The sequence below is a fragment of the Heptranchias perlo genome, chromosome 6 (genome assembly GCF_035084215.1).
Source record: "Heptranchias perlo isolate sHepPer1 chromosome 6, sHepPer1.hap1, whole genome shotgun sequence".
Taxonomy (NCBI): Eukaryota; Metazoa; Chordata; class Chondrichthyes; order Hexanchiformes; family Hexanchidae; genus Heptranchias; species Heptranchias perlo.
Genome location: NC_090330.1, coordinates 2,662,061 through 2,686,374, shown reverse-complemented (window position 1 = coordinate 2,686,374; position 24,314 = coordinate 2,662,061). Strand labels below are relative to the sequence as shown.

The following is a 24,314-nucleotide window of genomic DNA, read 5'->3' as shown; positions in this document are numbered from 1 at the left end:
TGGTGGTGATGTGAGTTGGGAGTCGTGGGGGTGATCAATTGAGGCCGGGGTGTTCGGATGTTGAAGCCTTCGTGGTGATATTGGTGGGGTCAGTCCTGTTGAACTTTCACCATTTTCTGATTCAGGTGCCAATCCCTTGCAGCAGAATGATACGGGACACACGCCATTAGACTACGCCAGGGAAGGAGAAGTCAAGAAGCTATTGAAGGAGGGTGTAGTGAAGGTAAATGCAATATCCCGGAAGACTCTCGCTGTCCCGGGGCAGACACTGGCACATTATCTTACCAGCTGTTTCTCAAATTATAAACAATGAACTGACCTCCACCCTGTAATTGTTTAATTGAGCCATGCACACCAGGTAGGGTTCGTTGTGAGCTGGCTCATCTCAGTTCAGTGCAGCACTGAGGGAGTGCTGCACTGTCGGAGGTGCCTTCTTCCAGACGAGACGTTTATCCGAGGCCCCGTCTACCGGTGGGTGTAAAAGATCCCTGTTCCCAGGACTAACCGTAATGAGCACAAACTTTTTTTTAAAAACCCGAACAACTTAAATTAAGCTCTGGATCGATGTATGTTGAGATGCGGAGTGAGGGTTATAGACATATTTAAACACAGTTTGAGGTTTTGTTCGTCTGTTGAGGTGGGGGAATGAATTTTCTGGCCCCGGTTTTGGACGTTAGCGTGAACCGTACGTGCGGTGAGCGGATGTTGGCGGTGAGAAGCCTGGTCCGTTCTGATGGTCGGAGCTTATTTACTTTTAATTGACCGGACATTTCGGGGGCAGATCGGACCTAGCCTCAGGTCACGGAGTCCTGCAGCCTCCCTCCATTAGCGGGGCAGGCTGGGCCGATCCAGGAGAGGACTATCGATGGGAGAGGAGGGGCAGGGGGAAAGATTTGTCAGCGAGGAGCAGGAAGGGCAATTGCGCACGTCCCGAAGCCCAGAAAGTTCCTTGTGACGGGGCTTAGAGTTGACGCAAGTCCTGGCTGATTCCTGCTCTGTGCAAGGGGGGGGGGGGGCCGGGTCCAGGCTCAGCGCCGCCCTTGACCAACATGGCTTTGGGGGTCCTAACTGCGTGGCAGGACCACCCAATCGCGTGGCACAACGAAGAGGATCCCACCTGTTTCCGGCTTGACCACTGCCCCCTCCCCTTAAATCGAGGTCCGCTCGATAATCGCGGCGGGTGTGAAATCGTCGTTTAATGGGGTGCGCTGAGATCTGTCCCCGAATTCCCACTATGCACCCCAGTTGCGCAAAGCTGTGTGTCGGGAGCTAAAGCGTAACTTTTACCCAAGGTCATCCACGACCTAATTGAATGGCGGAACAGGCTCGAGGGGCTGAATGGCCACCCCCTGTTCTTATATTCCTACCTTCACATTTTTTTTTCAACGAGTTCTTACCGCTTCTCTCTCTCGATGATTATACATGTGGGTTCCTAAAAGAAAATATTACAGAATTTATTTCTTCGAACTTGTTCTCAGGATGCGAATGCCGCCGCCCGAGATCACGTTTATTGACCGTCCTTGCTGCTCCTGAGAAGGCAGTGACGGGTCTTCATCAATGCCAGCCGTGGCTCAGTGGGTAGCACTCTCTCGCCTCTGAGTCAGAAAGTTGTGGGTTCGAGCCCCACTCCAGACACTTGAGCACAAAATCCAGGCCAACGCTCCCATTGCCAGTACCGAGGGAGTGCTGCACTGTCGGAGGTGCCATCTTTCGGATGCGACGTTTAACCGAGGCCCTGTCTGCCCTCTCAGGCGGAGGTAAAAGATTCCACGGCCACTATTTCAAACAAGTGCAGGGGAGTTCTCCCCGGTGTCCTGGTCAATATTTATCCCTCAATCAACATCACTAAAAACAGATTATCTGGTCGTTTATCTCATTGCTGTTTGTGGGACCTTGCAAATTGGCTGCTGCATTTCCTACATTACAACAGTGACTACATTTCAAAAGTACTTCATTGGCTGTAAAGCTCTTTGGGACATCCTGAGATTGTGAAAGGTGCTGTAGAAATGCAAGTCTTTCGTTCTAATTGTGCTTCATAGTAATTGTTTGTGTAACTGAGTGTCATGCCAGGGTACATCAGAGAGGCAATTAAGAGTCAACCATGTTGGTTTGAGACTGGAGTCACGTATAGGCCCAGACCGGGTAAGGACAGCAGGTTCCCTTCCCTAAAGGACATTAATGAACTAGTTTGGTTTTTATGGCAACCCGACAGCTTCATGGTCACATTTCTGGTGCCAGCTCAAGAATTTGCAGGGTTATGGGAGAAAAGAGCAGGGGATTGCAACTAGTTGGATAGCTCTTTCAAAGAGCCTGCACAGGTACGATGGGCCGAATGGCCTCCTTCTATGCTGTAAGATTCTATGAAATTACCAGGTTTATTGAATTCACTTTCACAACTTTGAACTCACAACTCCTGGGTTGCAGCTCAAGCACCAAATACCCAAAACTGGTTAAAGTCCCAGAAATTCACTTATTGAGCCAAATCAAAGTAATGGCCCTAATTCTATGCCTGCCCCCTTGCCAGCCCCCTCCCACAGTTTGATCCTTGGCTTGTGCTGAATTAGCTAACCTCTGCCGTGGAGGATGCAACAATTGGCCTCAGCATTTCTGGACTAGGAGAGGGTGAAGGAAAAAGTAAATTAGTCTAGCTTCCAACTCCTGATTACTGTCAAGTGTACGTGTGTGTACGCATGCGTGTGTTTGTGTGTGTATGCATATTTGTGTACGCATGCATGCACATGCGTGTTTGTGTATGCATGTGTTTGTGTGCGTGTGCACGTGTTTGTGTGCACTTGTACATGTGTGCGTGTGTTTCTGTGTGTGTATGCATGTGTGCACGTGCATTAATGTGCACGTGTGTGTTTGTGTACGCGCACTAGGTGAGGACAGAGTCGGGCACAGCTGTGATACTCCACATGGTCGAATGGCCTGCTGACTGTCATGGTCTAGGGTCACACATTTAAAAATGGCCACTTGGATGAGGTACCAGAAGTTGGTCGGCGTCTGTGGGCCTTACTCCATCAAAGAGTCGCACCTTCAAGGGAGGAAGGGAGTCTCCAAAAGCAAGAAGAATTGTACAGAAAATAATAACGTTTATTTTTATGGATTTTTTAAGGGAAAAAAAATGCTGCCTTATTTATTTCATGTTCTCTGATTAAATTATTTAAAATACCTCAAGCTTTACAACTCAGGGTTTTTTTTTAAAGTTTTTGAATATGTATTAAAACCAGCAAAGCTGTCTGTTTAATATTTGAACATTTAATCTATTTGTTATTTAGTGTTGCACATTAAGGGACGAGAGTTTGTGTGTTTGTGTGTGTGTATGCACTATGGGGGTCAGTGAGATGCAAATATGTGAGTATTCAAATATCAGGCAAATCAAACCTTGTGCTCCTATATATATTTCTACACACGTACACATAGATATATGTGTTTTTGAGAGGCATTTGAATGATGCATCTACAGCCACAAGGACCTGCATCTTTGGCCTGGCTCAGGTTTAGCTCGAGCTCTGTTTTGAGAGTTCCTTTCACAGGGGAGCTGTCACACAGTTATTGCCCCATCTGAAACCCAGCAAATGATGGATTCCATCAGTTTATCGAGTGTTTGTTTTGCTGCTGCTGCTATTGTTTTTATATAAGAAATTTCATTTCGGGCAATTTATCATCAGTCACTTTCTAAAGCATAATGAGAAAACTGCTGTAGAGCGATGAGACCGTGTGTGTGTGTGTGTGTGTGTGTGTGTGTGCGTGTCTGTGCATATCTGTGTGACCGCGTGTGTGTGTGTGTGTGCGTGCGTGCGTATATAAAACTTTTCTTCACCTCTTCTCATGTCTAAATTGTAAGCTGTTGCATTTCAGTAGCTCGATTAGTGGATGTGTGGTTCTGGGAAGGTTCCAGGTTTTACTCCTGGGGAATGCAGAGTTAGCTGGTCTCGGGCCAGAGCAGTCCTGAGCCCCATATAGCGCAGGAAGATCCGAGGTTCCATGCCTGGCCTATGCGGAGTTAGCTGGTCTCACCCAGGGCAACTGGCATCAGAACTCATGGATAAGCTCATTCTCATATGACCTCCTGCATGCTGTGCAAGTGCTTCCGAGTACAAAAGAAAGAACTTGCATTTATATAGCACCCTTCACAACCTCAGGACGTCCCAAAATGCTTTACAGCCAATGAACTACATTTTGAAGTCTGTTCGATTAATTTTGGGTCCCACAAACAGCAATATGATAATGACCAGATAATCTTTTTTTTAGTGATGTTGATTGAGGGATAAATATTACCAGGATACTGGGGAGAACTCCCCTGCTCTTCTTCCAATAGTGGCCATGGGATCTGTTACATCCACCTAAGAGGGCAGACGGGGCCTCAGTTTAACATCCCATCCGAAAGACAGCACCTCCGACAGTGCAGCACTCCCTCAGTACAGCACTGGGAGTGTCAGCCTGGATTATGTGCTCAACTCTCTGGAGTGGGTCTCAAACCCACAACCTTCTGATTTCTGAGGTGAGAGTGCTACCCACTGAGCCACGGCTGACATCATATGTGTGTGTGTGTGTTTGTGTACGGTGAGGAAAGGATCGGGCTCAGCTGTGATGCCACCCTTGTTGAATAGCCTTCCAACACTAGTTATGTAGACTCACACACAAAGGAGCACTATCAGCTTCCTTCCTTTAGGGAACGAAACCTGCCGTCCTTACTCGGTCTGAGCCTATATGTGACTCCAGTCCCACACCAACATGGTTGACTCTTAAATGCACTCTGAAGAAGCCACTAAGTTGCATTAAAACTTAGGGTAACTAGAGGAGGTGGGCAATAAATGCCAGCCTCGCCAGCAATGTCCACAACCCGAGAATGAATTAAAACAAATATTGAAGTTCCAGTGACAGGGGACTGCAATTGCAGGGGACATGTTAACCCTCTGACTAGCCTCTCTGTGTGTGTCTCTCACTTACAGTACCGGGAACAGCAGAGGAAACAAGAGGCTGAGGAACGCAGGCGATTCCCCCTGGAGCAGAGACTGAAAGAACACATCATCGGCCAGGAGACCGCCATCGCAACCGTAGCGGCAGGTACGTACAAACCAATCGAGAGACCGGCGTGATTGGTGGGTTTGAAGGAACCCCTCCCCGGTTTATACCGTCACTGTTTGTAAGACGATCAATCAGATAACGCTAAAAGCAGAGACTATACTTTTACAGAGTTAAATTTTCCATTTCAGCTTTCCGTGCTCATTGGGAGTGGATATCAGGAAATTGCGCACCAGTCGAATCATAGAATGATACAGCGCAGAAAGAGGCCATTCGGCCCATCGTGACTGTTCTCTGTTAGATCAATCCATTCAGTCCCACTCTCCTGCTCTTTCCCCATAGCCCTGCAAATTTTTTCCTTTTCACTTATTTATCCAATTCCCTTTTGAAAGTTATCTGCTTCCACCGCCCTTTCAGGCAGCGCATTCCAGATCATAACAATTCGCTGCGTAAAAAAATGTTTCCTCATCTCCCCTCTGGTAGTTTTGCCAATTACCTTAAATCTGTGTCCTCTGGTTACCGACCCTCCTGCCAGTGGAAACAGTTTCTCCTTATTTACTCTATCAAAACCCTTCAGAATTTGGAACACCTCTGTTAAATCTCCCCTTAACCTTCAATGGTCTGAGGGGAACAATCCCAGCTTCTCCAGTCCCTCCACTGGTAACTTCCTGCACAAATATCGTGAGCTGTGGGTGCGCGGTTTCGAGTGGCTCTGTGACGAGGAGCAACACGTGGGAAATTTAGCCTTGTGTCTCTGCTTTTAAGAAATGGTTGGGTTCCAGATCCAGCCTGGTCCGAGGGGATGAAAGTTTTCTCTCTCTCCTGTCTGTAGAGGTCTGAGGTGACATGAGTTTGCGCAGTGCCGACTCAGTTCCCAGCAGGCACTGACCCAGCAGCAAATAACGGAGCCTAATTTGGCACTAAGTTTGCCATCTCACTCAGAGAGGTCAAAGGTCAGCTAGTGTGAAAAAATGTCACATCGCTGTGGTACCATATTCCAACTTTGGGGCAAAAATGTGTTGTGAAGTGTGTGTAGAGGGAGCTTTCCTCTGTATCTAACCGTGTACCTGCCCTGGGAGTGTTTGATGGGACAGTGTAGAGGGAGCTTTACTCTGTATCTAACCCGTGCTGTACCTGCCCTGGGAGTGTTTGATGGGACAGTGTAGAGGGAGCTTTACTCTGTATCTAACCCGTGCTGTACCTGCCCTGGGAGTGTTTGATGGGACAGTGTAGAGGGAGCTTTACTCTGTATCTAACCCGTGCTGTACCTGCCCTGGGAGTGTTTGATGGGACAGTGTAGAGGGAGCTTTACTCTGTATGTAACCCGTGCTGTACCTGCCCTGGGAGTGTTTGATGGGACAGTGTGCAGGGAGCTTTACTCTGTATCTAACCCGTGCTGTACCTGCCCTGAGAGTGTTTGATGGGACAGTGTAGAGGGAGCTTTACTCTGTATCTAACCCGTGCTGTACCTGCCCTGGGAGTGTTTGATGGGACAGTGTAGAGGGAGCTTTACTCTGTATCTAACCCTGTACCTGCCCTGGGAGTGTTTGATGGGACAGTGTAGAGGGAGCTTTACTCTGTATCTAACCCGTGCTGTACCTGCCCTGGGAGTGTTTGATGGGACAGTGTAGAGGGAGCTTTACTCTGTATCTAACCCGTGCTGTACCTGCCCTGGGAGTGTTTGATGCTGACACTTATTGTCCAAAGTGAACACAGAGACTGGTATTGTCGAACTCTGCCATTTGGAGTTGGGGATGGGGGTGGAGGAAAGTTTAACAAACAATTAAATGGAGAACTTTTCTTGCGGAGATGGTTGTGGTTTGGCCTGTGAGGAGCTGGTGCAGTGGAAGGAATGACCAAATAGCCTTCTCCCATATCTTGCTCTTTGTCTCAATTCTTATGAAAATAGAACAAGTTGTTTCAGAGTAATTCAATCAGACATGAGATCAATTTAAAGGAAGAAAGAAAGGTATTTTCCTATTTTGAAAAAAAAAACCCTCAGGCTGGCATGGCTGGAATAATAATTCAGTAATAAGATTTATAATACTGTGCTTTCAGCTTGGGAGGGGGGTGAATATCATCTTTTAAAAAGTTTTGAGCTGAGATTCTAGGCGCTTCTAGACTAGTACCCGATGGTAAGGGTGCTCGGAGATGGTTCGATCCACAGCTGAGAACCAAACAGATTTTTTCCAATGAGGCCTGACTTGGAACTGAGCTGCCCCTGTCTGTCTGTGTCACTGACAGTGAGGCCTGAGAACTGTTACTGAGTGTCCCCTATCTGTCTATCACTGTGTCTGTAACAGTGAGGCCAGAAAGGACCTTTACTGAGCTGTCACCGTGTCTGTGTCACCGTGTCTGTGTCACCGTGTCTGTGTCACCGTGTCTGTGTCACCGTGTCTGTGTCACCGTGTCACCGTGTCTGTGTCACCGTGTCTGTGTCACCGTGTCTGTGTCACCGTGTCTGTGTCACCGTGTCTGTGTCACCGTGTCTGTGTCACCGTCTCGGTATCACTGTGTCTGTAACAGTGAGGTCAGTACCGCCAGTGTCCCCATTAAGAGGGCATCCAACACACTATATGAGACATGAACTGGCGTTACATTATAAAAATGTGCTTCTCGCATCGTCAGCCAGTCCTTAAAGAAGCTCGACCAGGAGGCAGCTAACACTCACTGCCTCCTGCGTCTTGTGAACTGCCACCAGATTCACCAAAAGAGAGAATTTTCATTTAAAAAGCGCCTTTCTCAACCTCAGGATGCCCCAAAGCGCTTTACAGCTAATGAAGTATAGTCACTGTTGTAATGTAGGAAACGCAGCAGCCAAGCAAGATCCCACAAACAGCAGTGTGATAATGACCGGATAATCTGTTTTTAGTGATGTTGATTGAGGGATAAATGTTGGCCCCAGGAAGAACTCCCCCTGCTCTTCTTACAATAGTGGCCATGGGATCTTTTACATCCACCTGAAAGGGCGGACGGGGCCTCGGTTTAACGTCTCATCTGAGAGACGGCCATTCTGACAATGCAGCGCTCCCTCAGTACAGCACTGGGAGTGTCAGCCTGGATTTTGTGCTCGAGTCTCTGGAGTGGGACTTGAACCCACAACCTTCTGACTCAGAGGCAAAAGTGCTACCCACCGAGCCACAGCTGATATCCTAGCCGGCAGCAGACGGCACCAGGTGAACCAGGGAGCACCCCCATCGCTCTCCCGAAATAGGCGTGGCAACAGAATAGCGCCTGTCGGCGGTTCCCCTTTTTGTGCATGACGGGAGAGCGATGCAGGAAATGTGACCGAAGCTACATGCGCGAAGTGCCTGCACTCCTGATCGAGGAAGAGCACGCGCGCGGGGGAGGGCGATGGAGCGCGCGGGGGAGGGCGATGGAGCGCGCGGGGGAGGGCGATGGAGCGCGCGGGGGGAGGGCGATGGAGCGCGCGGGGGAGGGCGATGGAGCGCGCGGGGGAGGGCGATGGAGCGCGCGGGAGAGGGCGCGCGGGGGAGGGCGCGAGGGAGCGCGCGGGGGAGGGCGCGAGGGAGCGCGCGAGGGAGCGCGCGGGGGAGGGCGCGAGGGAGCGCGCAGGGGAGGGCGCGAGGGAGCGCGCAGGGGAGGGCGCGAGGGAGCGCGCGGGGGAGGGGGAGGGCGGGGAGGGGAGAGCGCGGGGGAGGGCGATGGGGAGGGGCGAGGGAGCGTGCGGGCGAGGGAGGGCGAGGGAGCGCGGGGGGGGAGGGCGAGGGAGCGCGGGGGTGAGGGCGAGGGAGCGCGGGGGGGAGGGCGACGGAGCGCGGGGGGGAGGGCGACGGAGCGCGGGGGGGAGGGCGAGGGAGCGCGGGGGGGAGGGCGAGGGAGCGCGGGGGGGAGGGCGAGGGAGCGCGGGGGGGAGGGCGAGGGAGCGCGGGGGGGGAGGGCGAGGGAGCGCGGGGGGGGAGGGCGAGGGAGCGCGCGGGGGAGGGCGAGGGAGCGCGCGGGGGAGGGCGAGGGAGCGCGCGGGGGAGGGCGGGAGAGGACGAGGGAGCGTGTGAGAGCACAAGCAAGCGTGGGAGAGCGTGTGGGAGAACGCGAGTGAGCATGAAGGGGTGCGGGAGAGCGCAAAAGAGCGCGGGCAGGCGCGAGTGCTGTCAAGTGGCAGAAAGCACGAGTGAGCGGGAGAAAGTGCGAGTAAGCGAGCGGGGAGAGAGTGCAAGCGAGTGTTGGACAGTGCAAGCTGGAATTAGCACGCGCGTGTGTCAGCACACGCACATAAATGCAGCGGCTCACTGAGCTCATCTTGTTTGAAAAGGTGATGAAAGAACAAATTGAGCTGGTGTAACCTACAGCAGCTCCTCCACCTGCCAGCAGGGGATACTCAGAAAGCTCAGGTGAGCTGGCTCTGACCAGCTGTGGAGAGGAGGGGGGAGATGAGGGGAAGGGGGGAGATGAGGGGAAGGCGTGCTGTGTTACGGGGGGTGGAGGCGGGGGTGGTGGCGATAGCTATATTAGAAACAGCAGCCGAGCGATCTGTCAGCAACTGCTGCTCCGTGACACTCCCGCGGCGCCCATTAGCCGACTCATGATGGAAGTGTGTTCCTTTCTGCTTGACTGAGGTCTTTCAGCGACAGGTGTCGCTGGGCAGCCTCTGACTGTTTCCTCCCCCCCGCTCCTGCTGATTGAGCTGCGAACTACAGACGGAGGCTGCAGTTTTCCCTCAGCGCTCATCATCATCAGTGTTGGAGGCTCCACACCATGTCAGCGGAATGAGTGTAAATCACATCAAACCGGACCAATGTTCCAGCAATTTTAACACTTCTCAAATCGCCCTGAAGCGGGGATTTATTTTATTTTTTTTGACAAGTGTTTTGTTGTTTCTCAAGTGATCATTCATTCTGGATTTTGCAACAAAACAAAAAAAATTCAATTACCTTCTCTCCCACCCCCCTCCCCGAATCACCCTGTTTTTCTCCCTCCTCTCCTGAAGGTGTCGGCTCTTATCGATGTACGGTTCCCAGGTCTCCCTCCTCTCTCACCTTGGCGGACGGTCACGGGTTCAAGCCCAGCTCCAACAACAATAACTTGCATTTATATAGCGCCTTTAACGTAATAAATCGTCCCAAGGCGCTTCACAGGAGCGATTATCAAACAAAAATTGACACCAAGCCAAGTAAAGAGGTATTAGGACAGGTGACCAAAGAGGTAGGTTTCAAGGAGCATCTTAAAGGAGGAGAGAGAGGCGGAGAGGTTTAGGGAGGGAATTCCAGAGCTTAGGGCCCAGACGGCTGAAGGCACGGCCGCCAATGGTGGGAGCGATGGGAAATCGGGGATGCGCAAGAGGCCAGAATTGGAGGAGCGCAGAGAATCTCGGAGGGTTGGCGGGCCGGAACAATCCTTTTTATCCCCGGTGGTTTTCCGCAGCCCTTCCGCTGAAGTTACGGCAGACGAGCGGGAATTCACCCCTGTAATCCAGGCCGACGCTCCCAGTGCCGGTACTGAGGGAGTGCTGCACTGTCGGAGGTGCCGTCTTTCAGACATTAAACCAGGGGAAGCTGGATAAGTACATGAGCGAGAAAGGAAATAAAAAGTTATCTGATATGAAGCAGGGAGGGAGGAGGCTCATGTTGAGCATAAACACCGGCATGGACCACTCGGGCCGAATGGCCTGTTTCTGTGCTGTAATTTCTATGTAAAACGTAAAGAAAGGAACTTTTAAGTCCATCTGTTCTCTCCAATTTAAGTCATTCAAATTCTGAACTATATGGCAGTAAGGAGTCGGGCCAGAAACATCATGCACCCCAGTGTTTACTTACAAGGACAAATTGTTTCGGTAACAATGAAGGAGCTTGGTCACATTCTACTTAATAAGATTTTGACTAGGGCACATGACAGATGAGGCCTGCCTAGAGTGACACGGGTAACCCCCAGTGAGCAGATTCCACCCCCCCTCAGCCTCTCTCACCCAGCATCGCCGGTGAGCACTTCTCTTTCCTTTTGTCTTTCCGTTATTTTATGTGCCATTCGGTGCAGCCTCCATCAATCAGTGTCCACGGCCCCTCTCCCCATACCCCCACCACCCCCCCTCCCTCCTTCCTCCTCTAAACCAGCTGCAAATGGTTCAAACCATCAGGCCTGTGCTAATTGGCTAACGGTTGATGAATGGGCTGGGCACAAATCTGACACAGGTGGTGTCTGCACACATCAGATGGGAGGGTTTATGGAGAGGCTGCAGGTTCCTAATCAAATTTGGGAGAAATTTGCTTTCTGCCTTAAGCAGGCCAGTATCGACCATTTAAAGACACAGTGGTGCCTTTGTCTGCACGTAACTCAAACTGCGCAATACTCTTTCTGTCTCCCACCGGTCCCTCATTTGTCCTTTAGGATGATTTGGGACGTATTACGTGCCATAATATTAATCCCCCTTGCTCAGGGTTGCTAACTCTAAGGGTTGGGAGGAGGCTCGTGTGGAGCATAAACGCCAGCATGGACCAGCTGGGCCGAAATGGCCTGTTGCTGTGGCTGTAAATTCTATGTAAATTCTGGTTGGACATTTTCCTGGAGGTTTGATCACGTGACATCTTCATCACGTGACAGTTGCCTGCAATTTGCAGATGTTATTGCATTTACCTTATAACGGTTGGGTCCCCCTGTAATTGGGTGGCTTTGCTTGGCAGTCTCGGCTAGCACCTGTCGCATGAGAACTCCCCTGCTCTTCTTTGAAATAGTGTCTGCGGGATCTTTTATGTCCACCTGAGAGGGCAGATGGGGCCTCGGTCCAACTTCGCATCCGAAAGACGGCACCTCCGACAGTGCAGCACTCCTTCAGTACTGGCACCGGGGAGTGTGAGCCTGGATTATGTACTCAAGTCTCTGGAGAGAGAATTAGGAAGGGGACAGTAGAGAGGGTATCCCTTTAAGGACTGATCGAGCTGCTGGGATTTCACATGCCATTCCAGTGCAAGTTTGATTCTTTCTACAGTAACGGTGACTTGATAGAAGGGCAGTAAGATGATCCAGAATGAATTGCTACATTACTGGTGCAATAAGGAGAGGCAAAACCCAATTTCTGCTGCCTTGCTTTCTGGCGACTGCCCTCGTATTGATCTTAGTAAAGTAATACATTGTATTTATGAGAATCAATATCCAGCTAACTTCACACTCTGAAACCTTTCATCGGACCTCAGGAGAAGGCCAATAAAGTAAAACGTGTTTAAGTGGTCCCAGGGATGGAGTGACCTCCTGCTGCCAGACATCAGAGCTGACACCTTTCCAATAGGGATTTATCACCTGTGGTGTTAGATGTGGCTCAGCGGGTAGCACTCTCACCTCTCAGTCAGAGGGTGGTGGGTTCAAGTCCCCACTCCAGGGACCTGAGAACAAAATCCAGGTTGACAGTCCCAGTGCCGTACTGAGGGAGTGCTGCACTGTCGGAGGTGCCGTCTTTCAGATGAGACGTTAAACTGGGGCCTCGTCTGCCCTCTCAGGTGGATGTAAAAGATCCCACTGCCACTATTTCGAAGAAGAGCAGGGGAGTTCGTCCTGGGGCCAATATTTATCACTCAATCAACATCACTAAAACAGATTATCTGGTCGTTTATCTCATTGGTGTTTGCGGCACCTTGCTGTGCATAAATTGGCTGTCACGTTTTCCACATTACAAAGGTGACTGCACTTCAATAGTATTTAGTTGGCTGTAAAGCACTTTGGGACGTCCTGAAGTAGTGAAAGGCGCTATAGAAATGCAAGTTTTTTTTTTCTTTAAACTACTCCATTCTTCACCTGCGAGCCTGGACAGTGAGTGTTGGTGAGCTGTTCCCCGTGAGCAGCACAGCACCGATTAAAATATCCTATCCTGTCCTAACCGGACGCCCATACAACAACGACAACAATAACTTGCATTTATATAGCGCCTTTAACGTAGGAAATCGTCCCAAGGCGCTTCACAGGAGCGATTATCAAATAAAATTTGACACCGGGCCACATGAGATATTAGGACAGGTGACCAAAAGCTTGGTCAAAGAGGTAGGTTTTAAGGAGCGTCTTAAAGGAGGAGAGAGAGGCGGAGAGGTTTAGGGAGGGAATTCCAGAGCTTAGGGCCCGGGCAGCTGAAGGCACGGCCGCCAATGGGAGAGCGATGAAAATCGGGGGATGCGCAAGAGGTCAGAATTGGAGGAGCGCAGAGATCTCGGAGGGTTGTAGGGCTGGAGGAGGTTACAGAGATAGGGAGGGGGGTGAGGGCCATGGAGGGATTTGAAAAGTAGGATGAGAATTTTAAATTCAAGATGTTGCTGGACCGGGAGCCGATGTAGGTCATCGAGCACAGGGGTGACGGGTGCGAGTTAGGATAGCGACCCTTGCCCCCTAACTGACAATCTCGGCAGGGATTACCTATCTCACGGATTCAATCTGGGACCACCCTGGTGCTGCAAAGCTCGGTTCTGCTCACGGCAGTACCATTACCCCCTGAGACATGAAGCAAGCCCAAGGTCCATTCCGAGGTATTGCCGTAACGCTCGCAAACATACAAAAATAACGGGCAGGAAAAGACCAGCTAGCCCATCAAGCCTGCCCCACACACCATGATAGCCGGAGCTTCGTAACTGGACACTTCCTCCCCCCACCCCCACCCCACCACACAGCCATTTAATTTTTTTTACTTCTTTCATGGGATGTGGGCGTCGCTGGCGAGGCCGGCATTTATTGCCCATCCCTAATTGCCCTTGAGAAGGTGGTGGTGAGCCGCCTTCTTGAACCGCTGCAGTCCGTGTGGTGAAGGTTCTCCCACAGTGCTGTTAGGAAGGGAGTTCCAGGATTTTGATCCAGCGACGATGAAGGAACGGCGATATATTTCCAAGTCGGGGGAGTGTGCAGGTGGTGTTGTTCCCATATGCCTGCTGCCCTTGTCCTAGGCGGTAGAGATCGCGGGTTTGGGAGGCGCTGTTGAAGAAGCCTTGGCGAGTTGCTGCAGTGCATCCTGTGGATGGTACACTCTGCAGCCACGGTGTGCCAGTGGTGAAGGGAGTGAATGTTTAGGGTGGTGGTTGGGGTGCCAATCAAGTGGGCTGCTTTGTCCTGGATGGTGTCGAGCTTCTTGAGTGCTGTTGGAGCTGGACTTATCCAGGCAAGTGGAGAGTATTCCATCACACTCCTGACTTGTGCCTTGTAGATGGTGGAAAAGCTTTGGGGAGTCAGGAGGTGAGTCACTCACTGCAGAATACCCAGCCTCTGACCTGCTCTTGTAGCCACAGTATTTATGTGGCTGGTCCAGTTAAGTTTTTGGTCAGTGGTGACCCTTAGGATATTGATGGTGGGGGATTCAGCGATGGTAATGCCTTTGAATGTCAAGGGGAGGTGGTTAGACTCTCTCTTGTTGGAGATGGTCATTGCCTGGTACTTGTCTAGCACAAATGTTACTTGCCACTTATCAGCCCAAGCCTGGATGTTGTCCAGGTCTTGCTGCATGCGGGCACGGACTGCTTCATTATTTGAGGGGTTGCGAATGGAACTGAACACTGTTCAATTGTCAGCGAACATCCCCATTTCTGACCTTATAATGGAGGGAAAGTCATTGATGAAGCAGCTGAAGATGGACACTGCCCTGAGGAACTCCTGCAGCAATGTCTCAAGCCTGAGATGATGATCTGGGAGAGGCAAGAAAAGCAGAGATAAAACCCAGGTTCAATAAGGGAAAAGATACTCTGGGAAATTCCTCTCCGACCTCCCTCAGGTGATCGAAACCCAGTCCAAGAGATCACATGGACTAAGTGTTATCTATAAAGACACTTACCATCTAAAGATCTTAGATCCTGAACACATGATCAGATTAACTGCATACTTAACTTTAAAATTACTAGGCAATTTTTTTTTTTAATTATATATTCATTCACAGGATGTGAGTGTTGCTGGCAAGGTCAGTAATTATTGCCCATCCCCTTGTTGCCCTGAGACGATGGTGGTGGGCCACTTTCTTGAACCGCTGGTAATGATTTTGATACAACTGAGTGTCTCGCTCGGCCACTTCAGAGGGCGGTTAAGAGTCAACCACGTTGGTGTAGGACTGGAGTCACATATAGGCCCAGTCCGGGTAAGGACGGCAGGTTTCCGTCCCTAAAGGACATTAATGAACCAGTTGGGTTTTTACGACAACCCGACAGTTTCATGGTCACTTTTACTGATACCAGCATTTTATTTCCAGATTTTTATTTAAACTGAATTCAAATTCTCAAACTTTCATGGTGGGATTTGAATTTACATTCTCGGGATTATTAGAAGGAACTTGCATTTGTTCAGCGCTTTTCACGACCTCAGGACGTCCCAAAGCGCTTCGCAGCCAATGAAATACTTTTGAAGTGTAGTTGCTGTTGTAATGTAGGAAACGCGGCAGCCGATTTGCGCACAGCAAGATCCCAGGAACAGCAATGTGATAAATGACCAGATAATCTGTTTCTTATAGATATTGGTTGATTTATTTGTCACCTTGAGTATGAAGTCCCTCCTCGGGGATGTTTTATAGGGTTCCCACCCCCCCCCCCCCCCACCAATACTGCGGAAGGGAGCCACCGTTCAAGCCCCTTCTACAGATATTCTTGAAGCTAATTGTAATTTTTTACACATAAAAGCCTTATAAGTGGCTGAGACGCGCACGCACGTGCGCCCACACACACACACACACACACACACACACAAAAAGAAAGTGAATATAAGAAGGATTCTATTCTCTGGTACATTTGGAAAGATTAAGGACTGACATAGATTTATCATAGTAATCCAATCAAGTGCCTATTATTCAAGCATTTCAGGTTTTTCGAAATCGGATTTGGTGCGTGCATTCAGTCAGGGTGGAACAGAGTCACCCTGAACCTGCGCGTTCGTCCTTCACCAAACAGAGAAAACAAATGTCAAGAGCTTTTTTTTTTATGTATACTTATTATTATTAATCTCCACGTTAGAAGGCTGCGGCCGGTGGCTTTTCTGTTTGTGTGTGTGTGTGTGTGTGTGTGTGCGCGTGCCCTTTCCTTTCCCACCTCGCCCGCCGTCGATCGCGTCTCCCTGGCAACGCTGAGTGCGTTCCTCGCCAGACACAGCGCTGTTTATCCGCATAACTGGCAGGGCAGGCTCACGAGAATCCATACAAACTCAATTTGGCTCCTCCAGGGTCCTGGTCCTTAATGAAATCTCCGATGGACTAATGGATGCTGGTGCCTTTTGCGTAGGATGAAGACAGTATAACATCGTGTATACTTAGTGATAATTGTAGCTCGCTCCTGGGGAGTGGATCGATTTTTTTTTAATATATATATATTTATTTAAATTTTTTTTCTCCTCTTTTTTTCAAATGCAGCCATCCGGAGAAAGGAGAACGGTTGGTCGGATGAGGAGCACCCGCTAGTTTTCCTCTTCCTCGGCTCGTCTGGAATTGGTAATTGTTAAATTAAATGATGCTGAAGCCACTTACTGCCTGGCGGAGAGAGCTCTTCTAATTACAGCCCTGGCTCCCTCTCTCTCTCTCTCTCTCTCACACATACACACACCCCCCACGAAAAAGAAAAGGGAAACCATAAGCTTTTAACCCCTTCACCGCCGCACACGTTAGACGCAAAGATGTTTCCACTCGGGGGGAGGTCCAATACTAGGGGACCGTAAATAATAGAATCACGCAGCACAGAAGGCGGCCGTTCGGCCCGGTGTGCCTCTTTGAAAGAGCTGTCCAATTAGTCCCCCTCCCCTGCTCTTTCCCCATAGCTCAGCAAATTTTTCCTTTTCAAGTATTTATCCAATTCCAGTTTGAAAGTTATTATTGAATCTGCTTCCACCGCCCTTTCAGGCAGCGCATTCCAGATCATAACAACTCGCTGCGTAAAAACATTTCTCCTAATCTCCCCTCCCTGGTTCTTTTGCCAATTACCTTAAATCTGTGTCCTCTGGTTACCGACCCTCCTGCCAGTGGAAACAGTTTCTCCTTATTTACTCGCTCAAAACCCCTCGTAATTTTGAATCCCACCATTAAATCTCCCCTTAATCTTCTGTGCTCCAAGGAGAACAATCCCAGCTTCTCTAATCTCTCCACATAGGTATAAGATCATAGAATCGATACAGCACAGAAGGAGGACATTCAGCCCATCGAGCCTGTGCCACTAATAAATCCAATCGGGATTTCAGGAGAAACTTCTTTACCCAGAGAGTGGTGAGAATATGAAACTCGCTACCACGTGGTGTAGTTGAGGTGAATAGTGTAGATGCATTTAAGGGAAAGCTCGATAAACACATGAGGGAGAAAGGAATAGAAGGATATGCTGATAGGGTGAGATGGGAACTGCGTTTAGTGCAGCACCTATTGCCATGTCTACACTTCTCCATTTGCACTTCTTCCAAGCAGGAGATCTTTCCAAGCTGTTTAATGTCTTTCCAAGTCATGTGGTCGGTTCTGTCACAATCATTCTTGCACTCAGTTATAATCACCATCACACTCAGGCACTCTCACCCCCTCTCTAATTCACTCTCGCCCCCTCTCTGATTCACCATCGCCCCCTCTCTAATTCACCATCGCCCCCTCTCTAATTCACCATCGCCCCCTCTCTAATTCACCATCGCCCCCTCTCTGATTCACCATCGCCCCCTCTCCGATTCACCATCGCCCCCTCTCCGATTCACCATCGCCCCCTCTCCGATTCCCCATCGCCCCCTCTCCGATTCCCCATCGCCCCCTCTCCGATTCCCCACCGCCCCCTCTCCGATTCCCCACCGCCCCCTCTCCGATTCCCCACCGCCCCCCTCTCCGATTCCCCACCGCCCCCCTCTCCGATTCCCCACCGCCCCCCTCTCCGATTCCCCACCGCCCCCCTCTCCGATTCCCCACTGCCCCCCTCTCCGATTCCCCACCGCCCCCCTCTCCGATTCCCCACCGCCCCCCTCTCCGATTCCCCACCGCCCCCCTCTCCGATTCCCCACCGCCCCCCTCTCCGATTCCCCACCGCCCCCCTCTCCGATTCCCCACCGCCCCCCTCTCCGATTCCCCACCGCCCCCCTCTCCGATTCCCCACCGCCCCCCTCTCCGATTCCCCACCGCCCCCCTCTCCGATTCCCCACCGCCCCCCTCTCCGATTCCCCACCGCCCCCCTCTCCGATTCCCCACCGCCCCCCTCTCCGATTCCCCACCGCCCCCCTCTCCGATTCCCCACCGCCCCCCTCTCCGATTCCCCACCGCCCCCCTCTCCGATTCCCCACCGCCCCCCTCTCCGATTCCCCACCGTGTCAGTCTTGGCTCAGTGGGTAGCACTCTTGCCTCTGAGTCAGAAATCTGTGGGTTCAAATCCCACTCCAGAGATTTGAGCACAAAATCTAGACTGACACTCCAGTGCAGTACTGAGGGAGTGCTGCACTGTCAGAGGTGCCCTCTTTCGGATGAGACATTAAACCGAGGCCCCGTCTGCCCTCTCAGGTGGATATAAAAGATCCCATGGCACGATTGGAAGAAGAGCAGGGGAGTTCTCCCCGGTGTCCTGGTCGATATTTATCCTCAACCAATATCACACAAACAGATTATCTGTTGATTATCACATTTGCAGTCTGTGGGACCTTGCTCTGCACAAATTGGCTGCTGCATTTCCTGCATTACCTCACAGACCACACTTCAAAAGTACTTCTTTGGCTGTAAAGCGCTTTAGGAAGTCCTGAGGTCATGAAAGGTCAGGCACTGGAGGGCTGCTGGTGCCGGTGTAGCTGTAACCCAGTAAGCATTGGTGCCTTCAAAGAGATGGGGGGGGGAAAATAACGATGGGGGGGGGCAAACAAAAAAAATGTTGGTCGGAGTTTGAAGTTTCCAAAATGAAATGATCCGGCTGCAAAAGTTTAATTATTTTGACTGGGACTCTGCTGTAAACAGCCTCCCGAGACAGAGAGAGATTCAGGGACTTGCTGTATGGAAATCGCTTATGTTTTATTTTCATATTTATTAAGCCCTGCAGCTACTCGCCAGTCAGTTGTCTGATGAATGTTTCACAGCAGATCCCACACACGCCCATTACACAGAAGGGGTTCTTTTTATTGCGTGCCCCCTCCTCCCGTTGCCGATCGCGACTAATCCACGCAGCACAAAATTTGGTTTTTTTGAGAAATTAATTCTCGGGATGTGGGCGTCACTGGCAAGGCCGGCATTTATTGCCCATCCCTAGTTGCCCTGAGAAGGTGGTGGGGGGCCTTCCTCTTGAACCGCTGGTAATGGTTTTGATACAACTGAGTGTCTCGCTCGGCCACTTCAGAGGGCAGTTAAGAGTCAACCACGTTGGTGTGGGACTGGAGTCACATATAGGTCCAGACCGGGTAAGGACGGCAGGTTTCCTTCCCTAAAACGACATTAATGAACCAATTGGGTTTTTACGACAGTCCGACAGCTTTCTGGTCGATTTTATTCCCAGATGTTTTATTAGACTAAATTCATTTAGTTTCTTTTCTTCTCTACACAAACCTTTGAAGGTGGCTGGGCAAGTTGAAAAAATTGTTTGAAAGAAGCATTTGGGATCCTGGGCTTTATAAATAAAGGCATAGAGTACAAAAGCAAGGAAGTTATGCTGAACCTTTATAAATCACTGGTTAGGCCTCAGCCTGGAGTATTGTGTTCAATTCTGGGCAACACACTTTAGGAAGGATGTCACGGTCTTGGAGAAGGTGCAGAGGAGATTTACCAGAATGATACCAGGGAGAATAATCCCAGCTTTTCTAGCCTCTCCTCATAACTGAAGTCCCTCATTCCTGGAATTGGATTCCGAAGAGAGACTTGAGAAGTTAGGGCTTTTCTCACTGAAAGATAAAGAAGGAAAGAAAGACTTACATTTATGCAGCACCTTTCTCCACCTCAGGACGTCCCAAAGTGCTTTACAACCAATTAAGTACTTTTTGAAGTGTAGTCACTGACGTAATGTAAGAAACACGGCAGCAAATTTGCACACAGCAAGCTCCCACAAACAGCAATGAAATAATCTGTTTTAACCTGATAATCTGTTTTAGTGATGTTGGTTGAGGGATAAATATTGGCCCAGGACACCGGGGAGAACTCCCTCGCTCTTCTTCAAAATAGTGGCCGTGGGATATTTTATGTCCACCTGAGAGGGCAGACGGGGCCTCGGTTTAACGACTCATCTGAAAGACAGCACCTCCGACAGTGCAGCACTCCCTCAGTACTGCACTGGGAGTGTCAGCCTGGATTTTGTGCTCAAGTCTCTGGAGTGGGGCTTGAACCCACAACCCTCTGACTCTGAGGGGGGAGAGTGCGCTACCCACTAGGATATCCTGAAGCTGTGAAAATTGCTATAGAAATGCACCCCTTTCTTTTATTAGGAGATTATCACAGGCACAGACCTGATGGGTCGAGTGGGTCATTTCTGGGATCTAATATCTTGCGGTGAGGTATTCCTCGAAAATAGGAGAAAGGGCAGGATTAAACTGGTGATTGGTGTCAAGAAGTTCTTCGTACAAAGAGTGACCAACACATGGGACAGACGTCCACAAAAAGAGTCTGACTATTATGTTAAAATAAGAGCAATTTGAGGTTGTGATGTGGAATTTTCGAGCTGGCACCGGCCGATTGCCTGCCTTGTAAGTATCTGTCTTGAGATTTCCCACAATGTACTGCCGGATAGTAAAACAATTTCTCTCCTTTGCTGCAGGAAAAACCGAGCTGGCCAAGCAGGTCGCTAAGTACATGCACAAAGACATCAAGAAGGTATGGGACCTCTCAACAATTACGGGTGGAAGCCATTGTCTTCGGTCCCCAGCACAAACTCCATTCCCTCATCGCGGATTCAATCCCTCTCCCTGGCCACTGTCTGAGGCTGAACCAGACTGTTTGTAACCTCGGCGCCCTATTTGACCCTGAGCTGAGCTTCCGACCCCATATCCTCTCCATCACCAAGACCGCCTACTTCCACCTCCGCAACATCGCCCGTCTCCGCTCCTGCCTCAGCTCATCTGCTGCTGAAACCCTCATCCGTGCTTTTGCTACCTCCAGACTTGGTCATTCCAGTGCTCTCCTGGCCGACCTCCCACCTTAGGCCCTCTGTGAACTTCAGTTCATCCAAAACTCTGCTGCCCGTATCCTAACTCGCACCAAGTCCCGTTCACATAGAAACATAGAAAATAGGAGCAAGAGTAGGCCATTCGGCCCTTCGGGCTTGCTCCGCCATTTAAAATGATCATGGCTGATCGTCTAACTCAGTACCCTGTTCCCGCTTTTTCCCCATATCCCTTGATCCCTTTAGCATTAAGAAATATATCTATCTCCTTCTTGAATACATCTAATGACTTGGCCTCCACTGCCTTCTGTGGTAGAGAATTTCACAGGTTCATCACCCTCTGAGTGAAGAAATTTCTCCTCATCTCGGTTCTAAATGACATACTCCGTATCCTGAGACTGTGATCCCTGGTTCTGGACTCCCCAGCCATCGGGAACATCCTCCCTGCATCTAGTCTGTCTAGTCCTGTTAGAATTTTATATGTTTCGATGAGATCACCTCTCATTCTTCTAAACTCTAGTGAATATAGGCCTAGTCGACCCAATCTCTCCTCATACGTCAGTCCTGCCATCCCAGGAATCAGTCTGGTAAACCTTCGTTGCACTCCCTCCATGGCAAGGACGTCCTTCCTCAGATAAGGAGACCAAAACTGCACACAATACTCCAGATGTGGTCTCACCAAGGCCCTGTATAACTGCAGTAAGACATCCCTGCTCATGTACTCAAATCCTCTTGCAATGAAGGCCAACATACCATTCGCCTTCCTAACTGCTTGCTGCACCTGAATGCTCGCTTTCAGCGACTGGTGTACAAGGACACCCAGGTCTCGTTGCACCTCCCTTTTTCCCAATCTATCACCATTCAGATAATAATCTGCCTTTCTGTTTTTACAACCAAAGTGGATAACCTCACATTTATCCACATTATACTGCATCTGCCATGTTCTTGCCCACTCACCCAACTTGTCTAAATCACATTGGAGCCTCTTTGCATCCTCCTCACAACTCACATTCCACCCCAGCTTAGTGTCGTCTGCAAACTTGGAAATGTTACATTTAGTTCCCTCATCCAAATCATTGATATATATTGTGAATAGCTGGGGCCCAAGCACTGATCCCTGCGGTACCCCACTAGTCACTGCCTGCCACCCGGAAAAAGACCCGTTTATTCCTACTCTCTGCTTCCTGTCTGTCAACCAATTCTCAATCCATGCCAGTATATTCCCCCCAATCCCATGTGCTTTAATTTTGCACACTAACCTCTTGGGTGAGACCTTATCAAAAGCCTTCTGAAAATCCAAATACACCACATCCACTGGTTCTCCCCTATCTATTCCACCAGTTACATCCTCAAAAAACTCCAGTAGATTTGTTAAGCATGATTTCCCTTTCATAAACCCATGCTGACTTTGTCCAATCCCGTTAATGCCTTCCAAGTGTTCTGTTATCACATCTTTTATAATGGACTCTAGCATTTTCCCCACTACTGATGTTAGGCTAACTGGTCTATAATTCCCTGTTTTTTCTCTCCCTCCTTTTTTAAATAGTGGGGTTACATTTGCCACCCTCCAATCTGTAGGAACTGTTCCAGAGTCTATAGAATTTTGGAAGATGACCACCAATGCATCCACTATTTCCAGGGCCACTTCCTTTAGTACTCTGGGATGTAGATTATGAGGCCCTGGGGATTTGTCAGCCTTTAGCCCCATTAATTTCCCTAGCACTATTTTTTTTACTAATACTGGTTTCCTTCAGTTCCTCCCTCTCACTAGACCATTGGTTCCCTAACATTTCTGGGAGGTTATTTGTGTCCTCCTTTGTGAAGACAGAACCAAAGTATGTGTTTAATTGTTCTGCCATTTCCCTGTTCCCCATTATAATTTCCCCCATTTCTGACTGTAAGGGACCTACATTTGTTTTCACTAATCTTTTTTTCTTGACATATTTATAGAAGCTTTTACAGTCAGTTTTTATGTTCCCTGCTAGTTTACTCTCATACTCTATTTTTCCCCTCATAATCAATCTCTTTGTCCTCCTTTGCTGAATTCTGAACTGCTCGCAATCCTCAGGCTTGCCGCTTTTTCTGGCAATTTTATATGTCTCCTCTTTGGATCTAATACCAGCCCTAATTTCTTTTGTAAGCCACGGTTGAGCCATCTTTCCTGTTTTATTTTTGCGCCAGACAGGAATGAATAATTGTTGTAATTCCTGCACACGTTCTTTAAATATTAGCCATTGCCTATCCACTGTCATCCCTTTTAGTAAAGTTCCCCAATCTATCATAGCCAACTCGCACCTCATACTTTCGTAGTTTCCTTTATTTAGATTCAGGACCCTAGTTTCGGATTCAACTACTTCACTCTCCATCTTAATGAGGAATTCTATCATGTTACGGTCGCTCTTCCCTAAGGGACCCCGCACAACAAGATTGTTAATTAATCCTTTCTCATTGCACAATACTCAGTCTAGGATCGCCTGTCCTCTAGTTGGTTCCTCAACGTATTGGTCTAGAAAACCATCACGTACACACTCCAGGAATTCCTCCCCCACAGTATTATTGCTAATTTGGTTTGACCAATCTATATGTAGACTAAAGTCACCCATGATTATAGTTGTACCCTTCTTGCATGCGTCTCTAATTTCCTGTTTAATGCCTCCCCTACATCTCCACTACTGTTTGGGGGCCTATAGACAAGCCCCACCAACTTTTTCTGCCCCTTGGTGTTTCTTAGCTCCACCCATACAGATTCCACATCGTGATTTTCCGAGCCAATATCCCTCCTCACTATTGCATTGATTTCCTCCTTTACTAACAACGCTACCCCACCTCCTTTCCCTTTTTGCCTGTCCTTCCTAAATATTGAATACCCCTGGATGTTCAATTCCCATCCTTGGTCACCCTGTAGCCATATCTCCGTAATCACAACTATATCATAACCGTTAATATCTATCTGCGCTGTTAATTCATCTAGCTTATTGTGAATGCTCTGCGCATTAAGACACAATGCCCTTAGACTTGTCTTTTTAAGATTGCTAGTCATCTTAGTACTATTTTGCACGATGGCCCTATTTGTTTTTCGCCCTTGTATTCTCTGCCTTCCACTATTGCTTCTTCCCTTTCTGTCTTTTGTTTCTATCCTTGTTTCCCCCTCCTCTGTCTCCCTGCTCAGGTTCCCATCCCCCTGCCATTCTAGTTTAAACCTTCCCCAACAGCACTAGCAAACACCCCCGCGAGGACATCGGTCCCGGTCCTGCTCGGGTGTAACCCGTCCCGCTTGTACAGGTCCCACCTTCCCCAGAACCGGTCCTAATGTCCCAGG

At 49.4% G+C, this 24,314-nt stretch overlaps 1 protein-coding gene across 1 annotated transcript in view; it reads left to right on the top strand.

The window, feature by feature from the left end:
* The window catches only part of clpb (ClpB family mitochondrial disaggregase), a 94,712-nt gene that overhangs the window by 54,958 nt on the left and 15,440 nt on the right, over positions 1 to 24,314 (top strand). The window contains 4 exon segments of the mRNA XM_067985600.1: positions 126 to 223; positions 4,955 to 5,069; positions 16,330 to 16,407; positions 20,651 to 20,706. Coding sequence (XP_067841701.1) covers positions 126 to 223; positions 4,955 to 5,069; positions 16,330 to 16,407; positions 20,651 to 20,706 — 347 coding nt within the window.